At 42.3% G+C, this 17,429-nt stretch overlaps 1 protein-coding gene across 1 annotated transcript in view; it reads left to right on the top strand.

Annotated features, from left to right (window-relative positions):
- Positions 1–17,429, top strand: part of TRPM1 (transient receptor potential cation channel subfamily M member 1) — a 98,660-nt gene that overhangs the window by 19,851 nt on the left and 61,380 nt on the right. The window contains 9 exon segments of the mRNA XM_047737024.1: positions 299–378; positions 6,613–6,808; positions 8,147–8,360; positions 9,017–9,141; positions 9,593–9,764; positions 11,617–11,791; positions 12,227–12,350; positions 13,123–13,195; positions 14,095–14,195. Coding sequence (XP_047592980.1) covers positions 299–378; positions 6,613–6,808; positions 8,147–8,360; positions 9,017–9,141; positions 9,593–9,764; positions 11,617–11,791; positions 12,227–12,350; positions 13,123–13,195; positions 14,095–14,195 — 1,260 coding nt within the window.

The raw sequence follows: 17,429 nt of genomic DNA, 5'->3' as shown, positions 1-17,429 counted from the left end.
TTCACACCAGGGCTTGTCCAGGCACTGGCTTACTCCAGGGCGGTATCATGCCTCCTTTGCAGACTGATTTGCATGCAAAGATTACTTTTTGCAACCCTATGGAAACCATGAATACATACTTCCAAGCCATTTCTCTGAAAAGGAACCAAAGCTAAGATCCTTGAAGAGCTACCTCCACCATCTATGCAGATGTTTTGGGCTTCTGTTAGTGGCACTGTGGTTTTATAAAAGTAAAAGAGAGAAATCCGACTAGACTTTGGGATGATATCAATATAATTTTCATTTCTTTCTCTTCCAGGGACAGAAAGCTTGGATAGAAAAAACCTTTTGCAAAAGAGAATGTGTCTTTGTAATTCCCAGCACTAAAGACCCTAGCAGGTAAATTGGAAGTCACAACTAAGACATTATCCAAACCAGCACTTGTCTACCAGGTGCCAGAAACTATTCTTGTGTTTGTGAAGTTGGGGGGGGGGGTACGATGCAAGAAGAATGGTCAGAATCCATTCCCCATGGGAGGCATTAACCATGGAATACTTCAGCTAAGAAGCTTCTCTGTTAAGATGCAGGAAAGATTGCCGTCCGACACTCATCCTAATCTAACGTGAGCTCTCATAACCAGATGGGCTGACAGTGTTCCTCCTAGTCTTAGGAGAACAAGATGCTGATAGCTTTAGACAGATTTCCAGGGTAACTTCACGGCCTTTTGTTAGAGATTCATAATGTTATTTAGATAAACAAGCACTTCCACCACGGGAAAGTTCTGAGCGGTTAAGTGAACTAGATGTAACTCTGTGTAAAGGCAGACTTTGTACACAAAATGTCAATTTCATTCACTTACATGGAAATGAATCTGTTATAAATTAAGCAGTAGGTCTTCTAAAGCTGTGAAAGTGACTGGAGATGAATTTAGCCAAACCTTCCCATCTCTGAGGACAATAGCTATGAGTGGAGTTTGGAGAGCCAGAGGGGGATGTTTTACCCATATGTTCACCCAATATGAAACCCATGCAGGTAGGATCACTGACAAAGAGTGCACAGACTCTCAGAGATCACGTAGGTCAAATTTGACACATTCAACCCTAGCCCTGTCATGTCCCCAAGCCCGTCCTTTCCTCCACCACCGCATAGATTTTCCTCCCTGCTTAAACCCAAGGGCAAGAAATATGCTGTAAGGGACAATGCCAAAGATCACAAAAGTCTTCCTTCTGTTGCACATAAATTTCCCTCCTTATTTCAGTGACACCTGGAACCTCCTTGAAGGAAACTACCTATGCCAGCCTTCCTGGCATTGCAATGCCCCACACAGCCAAGTGGCTGGGCAGCAGAAGAAGCAGAAAGGGCCTCAGGGTCTCACACATGAGACTCTTCTGTGAGTTGGATGCATTCTCTAGCACGGGCTTAAAAAAAAAAAAAAGATACCGTATCTCTCACTTAATATATCATCTCATATATGATTCCTAGGCAACAAATTATATTTTTAATGGCTGCATAGTGTTCTGTTACATTTTTAACTAATCTTGGTAAATATGCAGAATGTCTCCAAGTTTGGTTTTATTAACAGTGTCATAGTAAATAACTTTGTTCACAATTTTTACACACTTCACATACCTGTTTGATTAATTCCTTTGAATCAATTTCTTGACATAGAATTGGTAGGTCATAACATATTCACTTTTTAAAGACTTCTGATACATTTTGCATAATTTCTTTCAGAGGGCCTATAATATTTATACACAAAATAACATTTTTACATATACAAATACTGTTGGAAAAATTTAGAATTTAGAAATCAGTGGGAAAAGATAGCTCATATTTGTATTTCTTTGATCAAATATCTTTGGCTATTTTTAGTTAGTTAATATGTTATTGGATATTTTGGTTTAATTTTTCTGAGTTACTTTTCTATATTTTTTTTTTAATTCTTTTTTTAAATTTTTTAAAAAATTTATTTATTTTCAGCATAACAGTATTCCTTGTGTTTGCACCACACCCAGTGCCCCATGCAATCCGTGCCCTCTCTAATACCCACCACCTGGTTCCCCCAACCTCCCACCCCCTCGCCACTTCAAACCCCTCAGATTGTTTTTAAACATCTATGAGGAAAAAAGTGCTTTGTTTCCCTCATTTTGCAGTTAAAACTGAAAGGTTTATATGTCTTTTCAAAGGATTCAAACTAGAACCCAAAACACTGAATCCTCAGAGTTGGAACAACTCAGGCTGGGTTTTACCTGAGCCTTAATATTTTTTGGCAAAATTCCACAAACATTTCAGGGAGCTACCCTGTGAGGAAAATATGTCTCTCTTCCTCCTGAAAACCTGCTTCTACTCTTCCCTGAGGCAAACAAATAAAAAAAAATGCACCCTGAAAAAACAAAACAAAACAAAACAAAAAACAAAAAACAAAAACAAAAAAACAAAAACCTGGAATGAATAAACAACCATTTAACAGTCCCTGGAAATGGTCCCAAAGGGCAATAGGAAATAAAGAAATATCTATGCAAAAACACCAACAAAAATTCAGTAAGAAGGGCTACAGTCTGGTATTTGAACCAAGACAGCTCCACCCCTTCCCCCTCTGGGCTTAGTAAGAGCAAACTAAATCTTAGGGAAGCAGAAGGAAATGATAAAGAATAAAATGGAAGTTAAAAAAATAGAAAATTTTGAAACAATAGAGAAAAATCAATGAAATCAAAAGGTAGTTCTTGGAAAAGATCAACAGAATTCACAAACCTTTAACTAACTCAATGAAGAAACAAAGAGAACAAATTCAAATTACTAGAATCAGAAATAAAAGGGCATTACTTACCAATCTTACTATCAAATTCCAAGAAAGACACAAACTACCAGACTAATTCAAGAAGAACAACACAATCTGAATAGACCTATAAGAAATGAAGGCATAGGGGGCATCTGGGTGGCTAGGGGGTTAAAGCCTCTGCCTTCGGCTCAGGTCATGATTCCAGGGTCCTGGGATTGAGACCTGCATCGGGCTCTCTGCTCAGCAAGGAGCCTGCTTCCTCCTCTCTCTGCCTGCTTCTCTGCCTACTTATGATCTCTGTCTGTCAAATAAATAAAATAAAATCTTTAAAAAAAGAAAGAAAGAAATGAAGGCATAGGATTAGTATCAAAAATTACCCACAAAGTGGGGCGCCTGGATGGCTCAGTCAGTTAAGTGGCTGCCTTTAGCTAGGCTCATGATCTCAGGATCCTGGGATGGAGTCCCACATCGGGCTCCCTGCTTGGTGGGGAGTCTGCTTCTCCCTCTCCCTCTGCCTGCTGCTCTGCCTACTTATGTTCTCTCTCTCCACCCCTCTGTCAAACAAGTAAATAAAATCTCTTTAAAAAATTTTTATGATGACTTTTACCAAATATTTAACATAGGCAGTAACCTCTTCAACATCGGCCATAGCAATTTCTTTCAAGATATGTCTCCCAAGGCAAAGGAAACAAAAGAGAAAATGAACTTTTGGGACTTTATCAAAATCAAAGCTTCTGCACAGCAAAGGAAACAGTCAACAAAACAAAGAGGCAACCCATGGAATGGGAGAGGATACTCATAAATGACACTATAGACAAAGGACTCATATCCAAGATCTATAAAGAACTCCTCAAACTCAACACTCAAAAAACAGATAATCACATCAAAAAAATGGTCAGAAGATGTGAACAGATACTTCTCCAAAGAAGACATACAAATGGCTAACAGACACATGAAAAAATGTTAATCACCATTAGCCATCAGGGAGATTCAAATCAAAACCACATTGAGATACCACCTTACACCAGTTAGAATGGTCAAAGTCAACAGGACAGTAAACAACAAGTGTTGGAGAGGATGTGGAGAAAGGGGACCCTCTTACACTGCTGGTGGGAATGCAAGTTGGTGCAGCCACTTTGGAAAACAGTGTGGAAATTCCTTAAAAATTTAAAAATAGAGATACCCTTGATCCTGCAATTGCACTACAGGGTATTTACCCCAAAGATACAGATGGAGTGAAAAGAAGGGCCATATGTATCCCAATGTTCATAGCAGCAATGGCCACAGTCACCAAACTGTGGAAAGAACCAAGATGCCCTTCAATGGACAAATGGATAAGGAAGATGTGGTCCATATATACAATGGAGTATTATGCCTCCATCAGAAAGGATGAATATCCAACTTTTGTATCAACATGGACGGGACTGGAGGAGATTATGCTGAGGGAAATAAGTCAAGCAGAGAGAGTCAATTATCATATGGTTTCACTTACTTATGGAGCATAAGGAATAACACGGGAGACATTGGGAGATGGAAAGGAGAAGTGAGTGGAGGGAAATTGGAGGGGGAGAAAAACCATGAGAGACCTTGGACTCTGAGAAACAAACTGAGGGTTTTGGAGGGGGGGGTTGGGTGAGCCTGGTGGTGGGTATTAAGTAGGGCATGTATTGCATGGAGCACTGGGTGTGGGGCATAACCAGTGAATTTTGGAACACTGAAAAAAAAATAAAATAATTTTTTTTAAAAAGAAAAGAATTAATACTAATTTCTCACTAAAAAATTAAAAAAATAGAAGATTAGATAACACTCCCCAGCTCAGTTTTCAGTTTCATGAAGTCAATACTACCTCGATTTTAAGACCAGACAAAGACATCACAAGAAAGGAAAACTATATGATGGCATCTTCTGTGAGTACAGATGCAGAAATCCTGAACAAATACTATCAAACCAAATATAGAGAAATATAAAACAGAATTATACACCATAATCAACTGGGATTTATCCCAGGGACGCAAGGTTGGTTTCACACCAGAAAATCAACTAATGCAATACATCGCACCAATAGAATAAATAACAAAAGTCACACAATCATCTCAACTGACAACGAAAAAACATTTGACAAAGTCCAACCCCTTTTTTCCTTTAAAAAAAGAAGTCCTAGGAAATAGGAGTAGAACTCCTTCAGTCTAATAAAGGACATCTATGAAAATCCACGGTTAACATCATATTCAATGGTGCAAGATTGGATGCTTTGCTCCTACTATCAGAGACAAGACAAGGATGTCCACTCTCACCACTTCTATTCAAAATTGTACTAGAGGTCCTAGCCAAGGTAATTCAGAGAAAGAAATAAAGGGCATCTGTAGTGGAAAGGGAGAAGTAAAGCTATCTTTATTGGCTGTTGACATAATGTTATATATAATAACTCCTAAGGAATCATCAAAAAAAAAAAAAAAACTATTGTACCTTATAAGCAAGTTCAGTAAAGTCACAGTGTAAAAAAAAATCAATACACAAAAATCATATGTATTTCTATGTATTTGCAATGAATAATAGGAAAGTGAAACTAGCAAAACAATTTCATTTATAATATCATCAAAAGAAATAAGATACTGGGGTGCCTGGGTGGCTGAATTGGTTAAGCTTTGGACTCTTGATCTCAGCTCAGGTCTTGATCTCAGGGTTGTGAGTTCAAGCCCCACCTTGGGCTCCACGCTGGACACAGAGCCTACCTAAAATTTTTTTTAAAATTAAAAATAAATAAAAGATAAGGTACTTAGGAATCAACTTACAAAAGAAGTGCAAAACCTCTACTTTGAAAAGTACGAACAGTGTTGAAAGAAATTAACAAAGATCTAAATAATTGGAAAAAAAATTGCCCGCATTCATGGGTCAGAACAGGTTAATATTGTTAAGATGGCAATATTCACAAGAGGATCTACAGCTTACTTCTTTGCAGAAATTGACAAGCCAGTTGATAGGTAATTGCAAGGGATGCAGAATAGCCCAGACAACCTTATTTGAAAAAGAACAAAGTAGGAGAACTTACTCTACTTGATTTCCAAACTTACTACAAAGCTACAGTCATTAAGCCAGTGTGGTAGTGACATAAGGGTAGACATACAGACCAATGGAATAGAATTGAGAGTCCAAACATATCCGAGCAACTATGGACAATCAATGTTTCAGCAAGGTGGCCAAAGCAAATGAAGAAGGAACAGCCTATTCATCACATGGTACAGAAACAACGGGATGTCAAGATGCAAAAGAACGTAGTTATCCCCCACCTCACACCATATATAAAAATGAGCTCAAAACTATCAAAAATCTAAATGTAGGGGCTAAAGCTATAAAGTTCTTAGACAAAAACATAGGGGCAAATCTTCATGACTTTGGATTTAACAAAATATTCTTAAATACGATAATGAAAGTATAAGCAGCAAAAGAAATATATTCTCAATGTGACTTACGTAGAGAAGTGTTTTATGAAGCAACAGAAGAATTCAATAATATTGAAGAATCCTGGAAGGTCAACTCCATATCTGGAGGGCATGTTATACTTTGTCACAGAATGTCCAACAATTGATGCCTATATTGATATTTTCAAGACATCAGAAAGAGATAAATATGTTCGGTAAAGAAGGGCAGCCATCTGATGGATTTTAAATGGACTGGTATATAAATAGATATATGTTGGTTATCTGGAAACGGCCATCATAAGGAGCATTTCTACCCCTACAAACCCCAGGTAAGGTGTTAGTCTGCCCCTGTTTGGATGCTACCCTTCTGTTTAGATGAACTCATCGTAAGGAGGAAAATGTTATGGAAAGACTCTGTTTTACCTTTGTTTTCAGGTGTTGCTGTGGCCAGTTCACCAACCAGCATATCCCCCCTCTGCCAAGCGTAACATCTGGCAATAATGAAGAGGAAAATAAACAGGTGGAGACTCAGCCTGAAAAATGGTCTGTCAGCAAACACACCCAGAGCTACCCAACAGATTCCTATGGAGCTCTTGAATTCCAGGGTGGAGGATACTCCAATAAAGCCATGGTAAGAGAGGCCTTTGGAAGGGAGCCCACAGTCTCCATCAGAGGCACAGCCTCCCAGACCCCCAGATGGCAGACACCTGGGTCTTCTTTCAAGAGCGTGGCTCAGTCTTCCTAGATATTTCATTGCAAAGGCAAGAAATATATCTGCACACTCAACTTTTTAGTCATGAGATTTGGAAACTGAGTGCTATTCTAAAAACAAAAACAAAAAAAAAAAAAAAAAAAACACCAACCCCCCCCCCCCCAAAAAACAAGTAGTGTCACTAAATTCATACCAGAGTTGTGAATCCACAAATTATGCTCCAGCCCAAGTATGCAACCATACTCATCACTCTATCTCCAGTGATGAGTGAGAAATTACGCTATTTGTTTTTTGGGGTTGTTTGGGGTTTGGTTTTGTTTTTTATGACTGTGGACCTTCAAGCCCCACCCCGCTTAAATGGGTTAGGAGTGTCTGGAAATGGTTCCCTCTGAAGTCCGACCACAGCCTCCCTGGGCCTGCATTCAGTTGGCCCAAGAAGACTGAGGTCTTTCACATTTGCGTGTAAACAGGGAGTGCCCTCTGCCTTTCTGATGAGCCCTGCCAGAGAGGGGAGGCATTAGCACTGTGATTCCTTTCAGCTAATTCTGAATAATACTCCCACATGCCCAGTCAGATCATTTTTGCAATTTCATTTTATTCCACTGGCCCAACGTCATTGTGCAAATAAAATGCATTTGTATTCCAAATAGCACAAAATAGGGACTTCTGGAATGGCACCCTACACGTTGGCATGGACACAAAGAAGTGGTTCATAGGGGCCAAGGCAGATATCTGACCATTAACCTCTTCCTTTCCTTGGGGGGAAAGTCAAGTCCAGAGGCTGGCCCAGGATCCCCATTCTCAGCACCCACTCAGTGCGGCCAGAAGACTGCTCCCTCAACATTGCTCTGTCCAACCTCTGGAGCCATGGTTCTAGCTGAGCCAGCTTTAGAATTGATTTTTTTAAGATTAAGGGTTTGCCAGGTAAAACACAGGACAGCCAGTTCTATGTGAATTTCAGATGAACCACATAACTTTTTAGTATAAGTATGTCCCAAATATGGCATGAAGTCATACTTACAATAAAACATTTTTCAATGTTCACATGAAATTCAAATTTAACTGAGAGTCCTGTATTTTTATTTGCTAAAATCTGGCAGCGCTTCCAAAGTTCCCTTCCCTCACTTGGCCACAGACTCATACAGAGGAACAGAAAGCCAAGACAGCTTTTGCTCGGGACAAGAGTGGTAGCGCTGTTTCCCTGTGATATGAGAGGAAAACCAGGAATGGTCCTGAGTGTCACATACTCTTTTACAGTATATCCGAGTATCCTATGACACCAAGCCAGATTCACTGCTTCATCTTATGGTGAAAGACTGGCAGCTGGAACTCCCCAAGCTCTTAATATCTGTGCATGGAGGCCTCCAGAACTTTGAGATGCAGCCCAAGCTGAAACAGGTCTTTGGGAAAGGTCTGATCAAGGCCGCCATGACCACTGGGGCCTGGATCTTCACTGGGGGCGTCAGTACCGGTAAGAACAACCTCATTCCCTTGCAACAAACATACAAACCCAGAACTCATGGTGGTTCCCAAAGAGCTTCTGAATAATTAAGGTCAAAAAACAAAATGCATTGCAACCAGACAATATTTATGACAGAAGTGAAATCTTTACCCAGTAGCTTGTTTGTTATTTTGATATGATAGCAGTAATGGTCAACTTTTCCAGCACCCACAACGTCATTCCTTGAACCAAGCCCTGTACAAGCCTCATTTTCACTGAGGACCCCTGACAATCCTTTCCACTGTCCTATGGGAGAGGAAACTGAGGCAGGGAGAGGTTAGGGACACGCCAGGCAGTCTGACTCAACTTCAGCTAAATGCGCCCAGTGACTTCCAAGGCACCCCCACTTACTTCCCTCTTTATGTCCCAGAAATTTATAAAGGAAGTCCATGCACCATTGCTCTAGTTTTGGGTTTTTGATTTCCCTTTTCTAGGAGCTAATGCTGAATGACTAATTATTATGAGCTTGGACTTTCAGCGTACTTCCTTTTAATGATGAAGATCTATATGCTTCAACCCTATTCCATAGGGAATGGAGTGGCTCAGAGAAGGGACCCCTAAAGTTCATAACTAATGGTGTGATGGGAGGTATTGGGCCTAAAAATATGATTCATGGCTGCTTACAGGTGTTATCAGCCATGTAGGGGATGCCTTAAAAGACCACTCCTCCAAGTCCAGAGGTCGGGTTTGTGCTATAGGAATCGCTCCATGGGGCATCGTGGAGAATAAGGAAGACCTGGTTGGAAAGGATGTAAGTGTTTCCTCCCCAGATATTGGTAATTTTTTAAAATCAGTCTTTATTTTGAGATAATTGTGGATTCCCTGCAGTTGCAAGAAATAATAGAGGTCCCATATGCCAACCCCCCTTCCCCAATGGTACCATCTTGCAAAACTACGGTACAGTATCACACCCAGGATATTGACATGGATACAGACAAGATGTAGCACATTTCCATCCCCACTAGGATCACTCATGTTGCCCTTTAACATCCATACCTAATTCCTTCCCACCCCTCCTACCTCCTTAACCCCTGGCAGCCACGAATCTGCCCCTTATCTCTATAATTTTATTATTCCAACAATGTTCTATAAGTGGATCATGCACTTGTAACCTTGAGGATACATCTGAATTCTACCTGCTTCCCCCGTTAGTCTTCATGTCTGAGTTCTGCAGCTCTGATCTGTGTTGTGCATTTTGCCAGGTAACAAGAGTGTACCAGACCATGTCCAACCCCCTCAGCAAGCTTTCATTGCTCAACAACTCGCACACTCACTTCATCCTGGCTGACAACGGCACCCTGGGCAAATACGGTGCAGAGGTGAAGCTGCGGAGGCAGCTGGAGAAGCACATCTCTCTGCAGAAGATTAACACAAGTAAGTTCCAGCGAAGGCCATGGGTGCTGGGCTGCCACGGCTGCTGTGAAACCTGGGCTGAAAAGGAAACTTCCCCAGGGTGTTGAGAGCTTTCACCTTGATTCTCATTAGATCCACTGAACAACAGATCAACAGACTTGTTCCAGCCCCCTCACCCTGGCCACCTACCTAATCTCACACTCACTGAGCTGTGTGGCGATGTTCTGCCCCAGGTTCACTGGGAGGGATGGTGCAAGAAACAGCCCTGTGGCGGTTGTCATGGTGATGGCATTGCCCACCACGTTTTCCACTGTAATTACTATAGTTATTTGCTTAATGTCTGAACAGGAAGAAAGCTTCTCACTCCAAGATGTAGGTCGGATTTCTTCCATCAAGTAAGGGTTAGTGTGATCGTTACATTAAATAGCTCTATAGCTCTGGGTCTATCCCCCAAACTAAGATACGGTTGTAGGACATCTGCTCCCCCATGGCTCCACCGGTGCTGGTCCAGATGGCATGGCTTGCCGCGGAGCTGCTGCCCAGGGGAGGTTGGTGAGGTCAAGCTCAAGAGAAAGGAGCAAACCACAACCAGATGAAACAATACCAGTTAGAATGAAAATAACTGGTGTCATCTCTTGGAACATGTTCATACTCCAGCAGTTCTTACTGCCAAAATATGATGAAGAGATTTTAAAGAGTATTTTGTTTTTACCATTACTGATAAGATTTTTGTGAAAGCCAGTCTAAGTCCTGGAAATAGTCATCATCAAGGCTAATGAAGGGGCTATAGAATGGCACAAGCAGTTAAAATGCTTGCCTGCTAAGGGGACTGTGGATTTCCAAGATTCAAATCTCCATTGATAAACTGCTTGATAACTGATTTTTTTGTTCTCACATTTGTCATTGTCTCGGACTTGTAAGTTTTCACGCTACCCAACTGCATCTGTCCATGTGACTTGTGGGCTTCCCTTTGTCATCCTTTGCCTAGGGCTCTGAGTGGGGCAGGGACAGCAAAGGGGTGCTCAGTTGTCATCTCTCACAGTTTGGAGCTTCGGGGAGTCCAGCCTCAACCAAGAAGAACCAATTTTACACTGTTTATAGAAAATAAAGTGATTTGGCTACACTATTCCTGAGAATCTGGAATCCCAAGACTTGCTTGGGTTGCAAATCTCAGGCAGGATCCACATCGTCTTGATCCATTTTTTCCAGTATCTGTTGGCCAGGGCCTGGCACCAGGCAGACCCTCAGTGCATATTCGCTGAAATGAACTTAACGGAGATTACCCTGGTAGGAGAAGACAAGCGTGTTCAAAAAAAATTTTTAAGAGTCCCTGGCTATAGAGGTGCATCATGGAAGCAAACCCAAAACTCTGAATTCAGCCACTTGAAATTTTTAGATTTCCTCCTCCTATGCTAGCAGATTTTCTCTGAAGGCCTTCAGAATGATGAGACGAAGGACATTTCTCCTACTTGCCATGCATTAAAATGCTCATCAAGTAACTCCCATCACAACCAAGGGACACTAGGTGAAACATGCTCAGTGTATGACCTGTCCTGCCCAGCCCGGGGTGAAATTGTCAAGAAAACAAATGTGTCTCAGTGGCTTCTCCACCTCCACTGTCTTCCCTCTCCAGAAATCTCGAGTTCTTGAATTCTTCCAGAGTTCACTCTGTTGGTTCTGCCTCCAGAAGTTAGCCTGCTCCTACTGAGTTTCTGAAGAGTCCTATTATCTGACGGAGATAGATGGAGGACTCGGGGAACAAGTTAGTCCCTGCCAGGCTAATGATGGTGGCCCGAGTTTGCCCTCCCAGGTAATCTGCGCCATGACTGATCTCTATGACTGGTCTCTATGATGAATGTATTTTATGTTGCAGGATTGGGGCAGGGTGTGCCCCTCGTGGGCCTGGTGGTAGAAGGAGGCCCTAATGTGGTTTCCATTGTCTTGGAATATCTCCGAGAAGACCCTCCAGTCCCCGTGGTCATTTGTGATGGCAGTGGACGAGCGTCGGACATTCTGTCTTTTGCACACAAGTACTGTGAAGACGGAGGGTAGGATTTCTGACCTGTTGCAGAGGGTGGGTTTTTAACTGCCTTCTTGTTAGACCAAGAAGAAAACTGTAAGTGATACATTGAGCCATTCCAAAGATGCTAAATAATGAAGATTTACTAGCTTTCTCCCATTTTCTGAGGTCAGCATGTGAGGGAGCCATCAAGGGCATGATGTTTCTTACGGAATTCTTTCTCTGGGGGAATATGCTCCCTTCCAACATCATTTTCCCTTATAAGGTTTTCAGCGAGCCTGGAATTTAGGACACGTGTGAATGCAGTTTTTGACTGCGGTCCCCTTTTGTCTCCCAGCCTGGGATAGCCTCCAATGGTAAAGTTTCAAGTCAAAGACACCAGACCAACCTAGAGTTCTCTGATCTATTCACGTACAGATTTAACTCGTGCTGTTTTCTTCTCTTTCGCATTTCCTTCGAACAGGGTAATAAATGAATCCCTCAAGGATCAGCTTCTAGTTACCATTCAGAAAACATTTAATTACAACAAGACACAATCGCATCAGCTGTTTGCAATTATAATGGAGTGCATGAAAAAGAAAGAACTTGTAAGTGTCTTCAGTTTATGTCCAAACCAGCTCCGCAGAGAGAATTATGTTTCCTTGCTAATTCTGCCCATGTGTGCGTGATGGACTCGCTCATATTTTAGTTCAGGCTTTGCCAAGGGTCAGTTTACAAATCCCTACCAAATTAGCCGTTAGGCCCACGTGATGGAAGCAGAGTACGCATGCACAAATGAGGGACTGGGGTGCTTTCAGATCCTGGCAAACATCAGGTGATCCCATGCCACATCACGCCAGTTCTGAGGCTCATGACATTAATTGTATGTCAAGTCTTGAGGAGTGACAAACACACCCTTTTAGGTGTGCTTACAAAATTCTGTCCCTTCACTTTCCAAATACAGTAATTATTTCCCACTCCTTGCCCTCCCTAATAATGCTGGTAGAGGAATATGCACAAAATTCTAAATCTACAAATTTCCTATGAATAGGGCACATTTCTGAGTGGAAATGATTGTGTCATCTCCAATTGTGATTTAGATAATGGAGTGCATAGATCCTGAATGAGCTCTTTCCTCTCCGGGGGTGTTGAAGCAGATTGGGTAAAATAATAAAACAGGGACCCAGGCAAGGACTCAGAGCCTGGATGAGCAAGGTTGTCCCTCATGGAAATGAAAGGCACCTGGTTTAAAATTGATGCACTTTCTGAATCATTGCATCCCATGTCAGGCTCTATGGTCCTTTTTCAAAAACACCCCGATTCGCCCTCTCAATTGCAGCTTGACTTTACCTAGTCTTCTCATGATTAACTCGTTTTCAGGTCACCGTGTTTAGAATGGGTGCCGAGGGTCAGCAAGACATCGAGATGGCAATTTTAACTGCCCTGTTGAAAGGTGAGCTCTCAGGAATCAGCGACTCCTGGCCTCTTGGTGCTGGCCTCACCTGGGGCTTTGCTCATGGTCAGAAACCCCTCTCCCTCTTCTGCCAGGAACTGTGTCTATTGGTGATAGGCTCCCGAGCCCATGAGGCTGCCTAGAGTTATCTCAGTGTGAAGCCATGGGGAACGACCAGGTTCACGATGGGTTTCCCGGGAAGGGGTGTTTTCTGTGGGTCCCAGTGGCCTGTGATGGCTGAAGTCAGACCAGTTTCTATTTGTCTGTCATTAAGGATTTCGTCATAGAGGTGACCACGAACCATTTTTCATTTGTTATCACTGCATCCCACAGTGTTGTGTTCAATTTCCCCATCCCACTCCTAATGATAGGCTGCAACCTGGCCACACTTGGGGTCACTCCCAGGACACACATTTCCTCCCAGCCTCTTGGTTACTCTGGGGCCATAAGGGGGCAGGGATAAGAGAGGAGAATGTCACCATTCGGCCAGCTGCCCAGTAGTCCTATGCTGGTCTCCCTGCAGCTGGGGGCTGTTGCTCTTGGCCTATACTCACATTTGGCTTGAAGGGACAGCACCCCTTGCCCTGGCCTGACAGATGCCTCTTGCAGATGAGGGTCCTGGGGTCACCAGGTGCCTCCTCCGTCCCTTCCAGGGAGACCAAGCCAAGTAGGTACGGAAAGAGGTTGCCTCCAACCTCCTCTCAGGCAATTCTGTGAGAATAGGAAGTTCTTAGCTTTGGGGCTTGAGTAGACACTCAGGGGCAAGAGAAAAGACAGGAGTGCTTGGTTTCTGGGGGGTGGGCGTCAACCCCGGGAAGCCCATGCTAACCGCCCAGCACCAGCCAAACCAGGACGGTCCAGGCACCGAGTGAGAAGAGCCTCGTTTCTTGCCTTTCCAGGAACCAATGCTTCTGCTCCAGACCAGCTGAGCTTGGCACTGGCTTGGAACCGCGTGGACATAGCACGAAGTCAGATCTTTGTGTTTGGGCCCCGCTGGCCGGTGAAAATAAGTGTTTTTCGTTTTCTACCATTTACCTTGACCTTGTACAGACGATAGATCAGTATGTTCTCCCTCGTGACACAGATCTTAGGAAATTATCTGGGGTTTCTGATGATCCAATGTGTAATCCATTAGGATCATTAGGAGATGTTGCTATTGAACTTCAAAGTACCAGCCAGAAGAGCTACTAGCTGTAATTATAGATTCAAACCAATGCTCTTGAAGAAATGAACAGTAAATATTTTATCTTTGCTAGTGAGAAGTGGGGCTTACCCTTTTCAAGGAAAAGAAAGAAAAGAGCCCATTAAAATTAAATACAATGATTGTATGGACAGCATTGTTTTTCTTTTCTTTTTTTAAAAATTCTGTTCTGTGGTATCCTGGAGGCCTAGAGAATCGTGTGTGTGTGTGTGTGTGTGTGTGTGCGCGCACGCGCGCGCGTGTGTGTGTGTATGTGTGTGGTCTTTGGGGTGTAGGGTCTGTGTGTCTGTGTAGCATGTATATGGGTATGTGTTATGTGTGAGGGGGTATATGATGTATGCACATGCATGGTTTAGTGTGTGTGCATGTGTGTGGTATATACCTATGGTATCTGTGTGTGTGTGTGTGCTATGTGTAGTGTGTAAGAGGGTGTTTGTGTGTGCAATATGATTGTATGTGTGGGGGTTGTGGGGGTGTGTATACAGAATGAGAACCTGTCGTAAACAACTCTAGGCTTTCCTACTTCCTGCTGGTTCCATTTTCATGCCAGCCTATTTTCATCTCATGAATGCAATCCCTGAAGATACAAATTGGATTTTTTAAAGTCCTCTTCTGTTCCCTCAATTATCTCTATTTTTCTCCCCGGTCAGCTGCTCCCATTAAGTTCGTCTCGTCTTTTTCTATTGCAGATCCTGGCCTGTCCATCCTCATTTCAGAGCGAGGGATGAGGCTAGTGTAGGAAGCCTACTTTATCACTGAACAGCTTTGCTTTGCCATGTGCAGACTGGAACAGACCAGTGAAGCGCCAGGCCTCTTTAAGCAGGTCCTTCCAATTCTTGAGCAGCTAGCTGTTCTACAGTCTCTGCCTGGGGATGAAGCTCAGGAATGCCGTCATTCTGCACCTGCCCGCTGGGCTGGTAGCCTGCCACACAAGACGGGATGCGTGGTCCCCTGCTCTGTAGACAGTCCTTCCACTAATCACCATGCTTTCCACCCAGCACTAACTCTTACTCTTTAAAAACCTGGTCCCACCTCTACTGCTCCTTCCACATTAGTCCTTCTGGGCATCAGCTTCCTCTCCATGATTTTAACTGCCCATCAGTATTTCCAGAAATTTGTTAACAGCTCTTGTCTGCCTCTTCTTGAAATAGATTTTTCTTTCTTTCTTTCTTTTTTTAAAGATTTTATTTATTTATTTGACAGACAGAGATCACAAGTAGGCAGAGAGACAGGCAGAGAAAGAGGCGGGGAGGCAGGCTCCCCACCGAGCAGAGAGCTCAATGCAGGGCTCGATCCCAGGACCCTGAGATCATGACCTGAGCCGAAGGCAGAGGCTTTAACCCACTGAGCCACCCAGGCGCCCCTATAGATTTTTCTTTATCATAGTCTTTTGCAAGTCATTTCCATGGACAAGCAGGAGACGTGATTAAGACTATAACTTGGAACCAAAAATCCTTCTGTCTCCCCACAATGCAGTATATGTTCTCCAAAATCTTCCTTTAGTGGTTGAAGCACTCGATTAACTATGTGGCTGTGAATCTATATTTTTTCTGGAATTCTTGACACAACAGAGAACTCATGGTGGGCTGGCCTTGATAATTAGTTCACGACAAAGCAATCTCGGGTCTTATTCGTTATATTTTACTTGTTAATATTCTTCTACCTATATTTTTTTAAGTACAAAAATCACAACTTCCCCAACAAAATTCTTTGTGAAAAGGTTTTATCAAAAACAACAACGGCAAAGAGAGAGAGAATAGTGTTTGATATGAACATATAACAAGGTAATTTATTTATACTGAGTCACAAAAACTTGGGCTAGCAATTTTTTTAAGGAAATAGGCCCAACTCAGTCTGAGCATCCATGAGCAAAAGGTTTGGGGACCTCTAGACCACTGTCCATTTTAAAGACAAAAATCTACAAATCTTGGCCAGCCTCCCTGAGATTTCTGAAACAGAAAGAAATGTCTGCTTATTTTTCAGGATGAGAACTATTCATTTGGCTTCCATCTATAGGCAAAGGCTTGCCCTTGGTAAAACACATGAACTAGAATCTTAAATTCAAAGCAGCAATTGGTGATAATACCTGATGTTTAGATTATACACTGTGTTTTGCCCCATGTGTTCACATACATGAGCATTACAGCCTTCAGAACTCTGAAATAGATCTGATTGTCCTCATTTAGAATTTGGGAAAAAGCTGATGCTCCCAAGAGGTTAAACATATTTTCCTGGGGTGCCTGGGTAGCTTAGTGGGTTAAAGCCTCTGCCTTCGGCTCAGGTCATTATCCCAGGGTCCTGGGATCAAGCTCCGAATCGGGCTCTCTGCTCAGCGGAGAGCCTGCTTCTTCTCTCTCTCTCTGCCTGCCTCTCTGCCTACTTGTGATCTTTGTCTGTCAAATGGATTTTAAAAAAAATATTTTCCCAAGTTTACTCATCATACTTCTAAATAGCATATAGATCAAAGAAGTCTCACAGCAAATTTTAAAATATTTGCAACTAAATGAAAATGAAAATACAACTTACCAAAATGTGTGGGATGCAGCAAATCACTGCTTAGAGGGAAATTTCTAGCATTGAAAGCTTATATTAGAATAAAAATTAAATCACAAATCAATAACATTGAAAACAGGAGATCAATAGAGAAAGTCAACAAAACCAAACTCTAGTTATTTGGAAAGATCAATAAAATTAATAAGCCTCTAGCCAAGCTAACGAAGAATATTGGTATCACAAATGAAAGAGGGAACATCAGTACAGACCCCATGGGCATTACATGGATAATAAAGGAATATTATGAACAACATCCCCAGCAAGTGATCATTTAACCTGTATTTAAGGTTCCAAAGAGGAATTTCCTCTTCCAGATATGGTCCATGCCATCCCATATCCTTTTAAAAGAGTAGTGCTCCCAAATTAACACCTTATGCAGCCCAGAGTAGGACTGCCACATCCTTGTGTTGGAGCTAGTAATACAGCAATATATAATTCTTCTCTTGTACTAAGTTTCCATCTGCAGAAATTTCCAAGAGT

This window comes from Lutra lutra, chromosome 7, assembly GCF_902655055.1.
Source record: "Lutra lutra chromosome 7, mLutLut1.2, whole genome shotgun sequence".
Lineage (NCBI taxonomy): Eukaryota > Metazoa > Chordata > Mammalia > Carnivora > Mustelidae > Lutra > Lutra lutra.
This window is presented reverse-complemented; position numbering and strand designations above follow the sequence as displayed.